The following is an 8,330-nucleotide window of genomic DNA, read 5'->3' on the forward strand; positions in this document are numbered from 1 at the left end:
AGTTCATAAGCATTACAGTAATTTTGAAGCAATGTGGTAAGTTAAGGATTAAGCTAAAAGGATTAAGGTTGTATATGTTTTCATTTTTTAGTGCTTATTGTGGACAATACAAGTGCTATAAGAAAAAAACATTTTAATCCGTTGCCTCAGGGAACTTGAAATCTATAATACAGTGATGAAATTTTTTCATTAACATGTCCCTGTTGTCTTATCAGATCTTCAGTCTTTGAGGAGGACAAGAATATCCAGGGTTTTCATTCAGAAATATCTGTCTCAGTGTGGGGAAAAAGATGCTTTACAGTTTGTCTTCTAACAATCATATACCATTTACAAATGTCCAATAAATAAAAACTTTATTACAATGTCTATGTTGTTATATAGGTATCTCATTTTAATGAAAGTACACAAAGTAATTCCCATTCTTTCTACTTTTAACTTAGTTGTTTGTGTGTGCCTGTGTGTGTTCAGTTGTGTCTGACTCTATGACCCTTTGGACTATAGCCTGTCAGGCTCCTCTGTCCATGGAATTCTCTAGACAAGAATACTGGATTGGGTAGCCATTTCCTCCTCCAGGGTATCTTCCTGTCTCAGGGATTGAACCCGTGTCTCCTGTGTCTCCTGCATTGCAGGCAGACTCTTTACCCCCTGAGCAGTTCAGGAAGCTCAGCGAACTTAGTTATGGGATATCAAAAAATTAAGCTTTGATTCTTCATTTCAGTTCCTATTTAGTCTCTCCAAACAGATTTGAACAATTATCCAAAGATGCTCTGCTTAAACTTGTTTTCCTATTAGTAATACCATGTTTGCTTTCACCAGAGAAGATAAAAATGATAACACTAAGAAAAAATACTCATTTAATGAAAATTCCATAGTTGTATGTTTGCATGTTTCCCACATGATTGTTAAAATGAAACAAGAATGTTTGTTATGCTAACCCTCTCCTACTTCCAATTTTTAATACTGGTTTTAATTAATGAATGTTACATTTTAGAAAGACAAACACAAATTGATTCGTATTTTGGTTGTTAGGAAATGACACATATTAAAAGTCTAAATCCATGTTAATTTTGGAATGTAAATTATTTGTAGTTGTTATAATTTGGAATGTTAGAATACCTAACGATTAGTCTTGAGATCAAATTAAAATGTGTAATTAAATAATTGACTTATCTCACTTTTTACTGGAAGGGAAATAGTGTGTAGTACTATTATACTATTATAGCAGTATAATATTTAAGAGAATGTGTCACCGTACTTAAGAACTTACATACAAAACAAGAGAATTATACAAGCACACTGTGGCCCTCAAGAATGCCCAAAACTCATACAAAGAGAAAATAAGTTAACAAACCCACAAAGCAATGATTGGTCCTAGGGATACTGGGAAAACTACTCAAGAAGGGAAATGTAGTCACTGTATTTATATTTATATAAATATAAAATAAACATTGACTAATGATTAACAAAAATTATGGTATAACCATAGGCTAAGAGGAATAAGGAAGTTTGTTGAAGGAGGGAGTGGAATAAGAAGGATATATGACACACACTTTCTATAACAGAGATGACAGATATACAAAACTATAAAACCAAGTAATAGCAGTATATGCATACTATTTAGAAATATGAAGTATATACAAGAAGAAACAACTAAAAGTGGTTGCTTGTGGAATGGAAATTATGAGCAGGAAAGTGTGGATCTTTGTAAATGTTTGCATCACTTTGATAAATATCAAATTCTAAAAAAGATACTTTGCCTCTATGATTTCATATGACCTTAAATGCAGTGATACCAGCACCTTCCATATTAATGGTAGGTAATGTCAGTGGCATTGGGCTTTTACATTTTCAATATAAAGTGTAGACGTGAGTCTATACTAGTATTAACCACAGCCACTTTGGGGAACAATGGCCAAAATATCGTTGGCAGGGATCATCCGATGCAGTGTCTGTAAACCTAACTCCCCCTTTTCAAGATGCTATACTGTGCTGAGTTGCTCAGTTCTGTCCGATTCTTTGCAATGTCATGGACTGTAGCCTGTCAGGCCCCTCTATCCATGGGAAAAGTACTGGAGTGGGTTGCCATGCCCTGCTCCAGGGGATCTCCCCAACCCAGGGATTGAACCAGGTCTCCTGCATTGCAGGTGGATCCTTTACCAGCTGAACCACTAGGGAAGCCCAAGAAAACTGGAGTGGGTAGCCTATCCCTTCTCCAGTAGATCTGCCTGACCCAGGAATTGAAGCAGGGTCTGCTGCATTGCAGGTGGATTCTTTACCAGCTGAGCTACCAGGGAAGCCCAACTGGCAACAATACAAGCTATCACCGAAGTAAGCCAGAGTGAGAAAGCAGCAAAATACTTCAGAAACACTCCCTAGGAATCCCAAAAAGCATTTGGGATGTGTATGAGGGCATCTTGCTAGAGCCAGAAAAGCTGATTGAGTATTATAAAAGCAAAAATGGGCACTTTGCCTTGTGTTCAATATGAATTCCAGAAAAATATCTATTTCTGCTTTATTGACTATGCCAAAGCCTTTGACTGTGTGGATCACAATAAACTGTGGAAAATTCTGAGAGAGATGGGAATACCAGACCACCTGACCTGCCTTTTGAGAAACCTGGATGCAGATCAGGAAGCAACAGTTAGAACTGGACATGGACCAACAGACTGGTTCCAAATAGGAAAAGGAGTATGTCAAGGCTGAATATTGTCACCCTGCTTATTTAGCTTATATGCAGAGTACAAACACTGGGCTGGAGGAAGCACAAGCTGGAATTAAGACTGCTGGGAGAAATAATCACCTCAGATATGCAGATGACACCACCCTTATGGCAGAAAGTGAAGAAAAACAAAAGAGCCTCTTGATGAAAGTGAAACAGGAGAGTGGAAAAGTTGGCTTAAAGCTCAACATTTAGAAAACTAAGATCATGGCATCTGGTCCCATCACTTCATGGCAAATAGATGGGGAAACAGTGAAAACAGTGGCTGACTTTATTTTTCTGGGCCCCAAAATTACTGCAGATGGTGACTGCAGCCATAAAATTAAAAGATGCTTACTACTTAGAAGGAAAGTTATGACCAAGCTAGACAGCATATTCAAAAGCAGAGACATTACTTTGCCAACAAAGGTCCATCTAGTCAAGGCTATGGTTTTTCCACTGGTCATGTATGGATGTGAAAGTTGGACTATAAAGAAAGCTGAGCGCCGAAGAATTGATGCTTTTGAACTGTGGTGTTGGAGAAGACTCTTGAGAGTCCCTTGGACTGCAAGGAGATCCAACCAGTCCATTCTAAATGAGATCAGTCCTGGGTGTTCATTGGAAGGACTGATGTTGAAGCTGAAACTCCAATAGTTTGGCCACCTGATGTGAAGAGTTCTCATTTGAAAAGACCTTGATGCAGGGAAAGATTGAGGGCAGGAGGAGAAGGGGACGACAGAGGATGGGATGGTTGGATGGCATCACCGACTCGATGGACATGGGTTTGGGTGGACTCTGGGAGTTGGTGATGGACAGGGAGGCCTGGAGTGCTGTGGTTCATGGGGTTGCAAAGAGTCGGACACTACTGAGCAACTGAACTGAACACTTCATCTACCGCAGCTGAGGGGAGGGAAAACCCACTTTGTATCCTATGGTAAACAGAAAATTAACAGGTTTACTCTTCCTTTTGTCAACACTGCATCTCTGAGTCTTCCTTTGATACTATTATTGAAAGAGTCTCCTTACCTGCCAGCTCTCTGTTGGTATCATTTAGAAAATAAATATATTTTCACAGTTGTTTGAAGATACAATGCTAAGTGCTACAAAAGTTACGTGTAATTTTATACTACTTACTCAGTATGCTGTTTAAGGCCAAAATCAGCCATATCTTCATTTTTAGAAGTGTATTTGTCATAACATTCATCCATCAAAGACCGAAAGAATGCATGGACCTTGCATGTGCCATTGCGGACTTTTAGTTGACGGACTCTGGGGAGTCCTAAAAGTATGTTCTCATAGTAGATGCGACTGCTCTTCTTTAAATCATACAGATTCTCATTATTGTACCATGAGTCCCAGTACAGACCATCCAAAAGGGGTCCTTCCATAAACTTCATATAGAAAAATACATGTTATGGGAAAAATATTTTCATATCAACTGTGAACAGAATCTACATTCATAATGTTATCCATAAGAATACAAAATCAGTGATTTTGAGGACACGTATGAAAATTATTAGCCAAGCCACCATTAGTGATGGTAATGGTAGATGATGATTATAATGAAGATGGTTAACAATTACTGAGTACTTTCTATGTACTGTTCTAAGCACTTAACAAGTATTAACTCATTTCTATAACCTTTCTTCTCTGAGGGGTATACTGAAAACCCTTCACCACAACATGGGCAAAGGAATTTTTAACAGTAATTTTCACCATATACAATTTTAAAGTTGTAAGAACTATATCACACTGAGAACACATGTTCTCAATAAACACTGGTTGATTATAATAGTTTGAAGAAGTGACATTTATTTTTATTCATTCCTTCAATAAATAAGTATCAAGTCCCTCTGATGTGTGCCAAAGGCTTTTTTATGCAATACCTAAAACTATTTCATCCAATCACACCTTACCTTCCAAAAGTCAGTTATGCTGCGAATAGACTTAAAGTTGGTTCTTTCTTCACCAGCCACAGATGTGTCCAAAAATAGAGATGACATAACTTTGTTTAAGTAATACATATGTGGGTTTACCATCCCAAAAGTCACTAAGGAAAAGAATTTTTTATTTTAAAATTTATGTTAAAAAAACTCAAGTTTTTATCAGGATAAAAATGTAATTTGTTCCTAATTTTGTTTTGAAAATTCAATTTTATTTTGCTAACTATAAAAGCAATAATAAAAAAACTAAAATAGAAAAATACAAAACAGGAAGAACTTTCCTTTAACCCACTACTTAAGAGTTAGGTTTGGCATATATTCAGATTTTTCTAAATGCATACACAGTATAGAGAAGACAACTTTATTTTTACAAAACTGAGACTACATTTTTCATACTGTCATGCAAACTGGCTTTTTTCCAACACTGGGAGTATGCAACACAATATAGTGAGTAGTTAAGGATATGAACTTTAAAATCAAACAGAATGGTTTGAGTCCCACCATAGGGATATCTTCTAACGTTTTAAGTGAGATAGTTCATGTGGAACACTTAAAACTATGTTTGTCACATGATAAGATTGAAAAGAACATTAACTAGTATTCTTTCTCACTCTTTCTAGGGTAGGTGGGTAGGTGGGTAGGTTTTAGATCTGTGAAAGTGTTAGTCGCTCAGTTTTGTCCCACTCTTCGCCATCCCATGGACTATTAGATCAGGGTATAGAGCCTGGAAAATCCCACGGGCGGAGGAGCCTGGTAGGCTGCAGTCCATTGGGTCGGGAAAAGTCGGACACAACTGAGCGACTTCACTTTCACATTTATGCATTGGAGAAGGCAATGGCAACCCACTCCAGTGTTCTTGCCTGGAGAATCCCAGGGACGGGGGAGCCTGGTGGGCTGCCGTCTGTGGGGTCGCACAGAGTCGGACACGACTGAAGCGACTTAGCAGCAGCAGCAGCATAGACTAAATATGTCTCTCATTTTTGCTAGAAGACCTTTATTTTTAGTAATAATACACCTTCAACATTATTCCATGGCAAACATGAACCTGTGCCATTCTTTAATGTTGCATATTATGTCATTATATACACCAAAATATTTTAAAAATCCTCTGTTGGATATTTGTTTCCCATTCTTCCTAATTATAAAAAGGTGTGTTTTTTTTAAATCCCCGAATAATGTGACTGAGTGATTTTAAATATTTTCCACTCCCCAAATGTTCTCTAATAAGCATTTAAAAACTAATCTAAGATAACTTATGAGATGGTTAAAGCTGTTTTTAAATCAATATCTGACTCAAGCTCACTCCCACATACCAATTAATTAGTTAACTGATAAATATTGGGTTGGCCAAAAAGTTTGTATGGGTTTTTCCATACCATCTTACAGAAAAACCTGAATGAACTTTTTTGCCAGTCCAATAACTGCCATACCAACATAAGTCCAGCTTACACATATTGTATACTGGGTCCTATAAAGGCAAAATGCTCTTTAATACTGATCATGCTATTAACTCACAGATATGAGGAATGTAGGTTGAGATGTTTTCCTGGTCCTCCCTAAAGATTTGCACTGATTTCTATCTCCTGTAACTCAGAACTACCATATTTTACTATTAACTTGTAACATGCTAGGGAAAAGATCAAAGTAGACATCAAGACTAACTTCTTAGGCTTTATTTGTTGTCTGACCCATTTGTAGTCTGACTAGGGTGAAGCTGATGTATCTGTATGGCTCTAAAAGAAATCAAGAATTGGCAACTCAAGGGAATAATTATATTTAAGACAGAACTGCCAACAGGAATAATTGATTCAACCAAAGTTGAGTATGAAAGCTTTTTATTACCTCTGTGACTTAAAGTTGTGCCCCTTAAGAAATGGTCATAGTGTTGATCTAAATGAATTTAACGTGTTTAAAATGTGTCACTATGTTTTGAGAGGTTCCAGTAGTCTGAAAGCCTATTTTTTAAAATAAAACCCATGTTTTATTTTTCATCTGCAGATAACTTTAGTTGTGTCTTCATCTACATCTGTGTACTTACATATACATAAGTTTATTAAAAAAATAGAGTAGAGTAACAGCTCCTGAAGTGTGGTTCTAATTTCTACGTCCTCTCTGTAACGCAGTTTATGTTTTGGAGTTCCTGTGAGACAAAACAAAAATTTTCCTTAATTTATAATGTATGTAAATCATAGGGATGGAAAAGCACAGGCAATTTTAGCTGTTTACACTGTGCAGGAAAGCTCCAATAGCTTCTGGTTATGTTTTTACTCTCACTTTATGAAGAAGGAATAATTAGTAACATTTTCCCATGGTGATAGTGGGCAATCATTTTATGACTGTTCATAATGAATTTTATAACCCGGATGTTTCCTCACCAGTCTTATTTTAAACTGAAAAAGCAAAATACAAACCAAACAAAATCCCCTCATCTGTCCCTAATCGTTTTTCGCCATCCGTCAACACTGCTTGGGATGGCTGGCTCCTGTTTGAGGAGGAAAAAGGACTCTGCCTGGGATTTTGCTAAGGTCGCTACTCCCTCGATCAACAAAGGCCTTCTAAGCCTGGCTCAGCGAAGGCCAGTGTACAGCAAGTGCCTGCACCCAGATCCAGCTTCGTGCAAGGGCAAGGGATGAGATGTCTCTTCGAGGCTTCTCTTTTCCTGTTACACACAATGAGTCTCTCTGATTCTCAAGAAGAGGCTGTGAAGGGTAATCGATCTGGAGATTGTATCTCTCATCAGAAATCATGCGGGGTTACAAACTTTCCTGCAGGGTATTTCGAATTGCCAGTTCCGCCCTGCCCCACCCACTCCCTAGGTGTGCCCCTCACCGCCTAGGTGCCACCGGGAAGCCTCAGCCATTGCCGACTTGGACCACGACGCCCGTTTCGCCTTCCTAGGGCTTCAGAGCCTGCGCGATACTCTTGTGCACGTGCGCCCCTAGCTTGTGTGCCTGAGTCCTCTGACAACGGGCGCATGCGGGGCTTGAAGATGCGAAAGCGCGTGCGCACTGAGGGCTGCGTGGAATGGCTTGGCGTGAGGCATGAGGCCGGCGTACGCATGGCGGCGTTTGTCTCCTGCGTGTTGTCGATTTCTAGGGCAAACCTGGCGTTAGGCCTGGGCATAATCATAAAAATCGTAGTAACTAATTATAATGGGCTACCTTTTCTTGACTCTTTAATATCGGTTGGCTTGTTTAGTCTTCATACTGCCCCTTCCTGAAAGGTAGGTGTTTTGTCCTCGTATTGACTTGAAGAGACTGAGGAGAATAAATTACCAAAGCCTCACTGGGGCAAGGGTTGCTCAACGCCAACGCCCGAAATTGTAACGGAGACCCCACTCCGCCTCTGCAGCTTTCAGAAACAGATTATTACTAATTGAGAGCTGTTGCTAGAAATAGCTTCCACCCCGCTTTCCACCCAATATGGCTGAAGAGAATGTTGAAATACATATATGGGGGGCGGGTGGTAGGAATCTGTTTAGCAGTGATGATGTAAAAGGGTAGACCGAAACAGTAGTTCTTGGGAGCCCAGACTCGTATCTGACACGGAAGCTTTGCAAAGATGAAATCTGTAAACTAGCTATAGATAGAAAAAACCAAATTTGACTGTAAATTAAGGCATCCACAAGCCTGCCAGAATGTGAGACTGGAGGGGATTCTGATGTTAGTGAAAACGAAAATAAAAAGGAA

The 8,330-nt window shown here is 38.8% G+C and overlaps 1 protein-coding gene across 1 annotated transcript in view; it reads right to left on the reverse strand.

Annotated features, from left to right (window-relative positions):
• The window catches only part of PKD2L2 (polycystin 2 like 2, transient receptor potential cation channel), a 39,996-nt gene extending 32,608 nt beyond the window's left edge, over nucleotides 1–7,388 (reverse strand). The window contains exons 1-4 of the mRNA XM_040241560.1: nucleotides 7,253–7,388; nucleotides 6,680–6,805; nucleotides 4,615–4,748; nucleotides 3,833–4,089 (exon numbers count right to left, since the gene is read on the reverse strand). Coding sequence (XP_040097494.1) covers nucleotides 3,833–4,089; nucleotides 4,615–4,748; nucleotides 6,680–6,805; nucleotides 7,253–7,388 — 653 coding nt within the window. The remainder of the gene's footprint in view (nucleotides 1–3,832; nucleotides 4,090–4,614; nucleotides 4,749–6,679; nucleotides 6,806–7,252) is intronic.
• Nucleotides 7,389–8,330: the final 942 nt, after the last annotated feature.

The sequence above is a fragment of the Oryx dammah genome, unplaced genomic scaffold (genome assembly GCF_014754425.2).
Source record: "Oryx dammah isolate SB20612 unplaced genomic scaffold, SCBI_Odam_1.1 HiC_scaffold_5, whole genome shotgun sequence".
NCBI lineage: Eukaryota > Metazoa > Chordata > Mammalia > Artiodactyla > Bovidae > Oryx > Oryx dammah.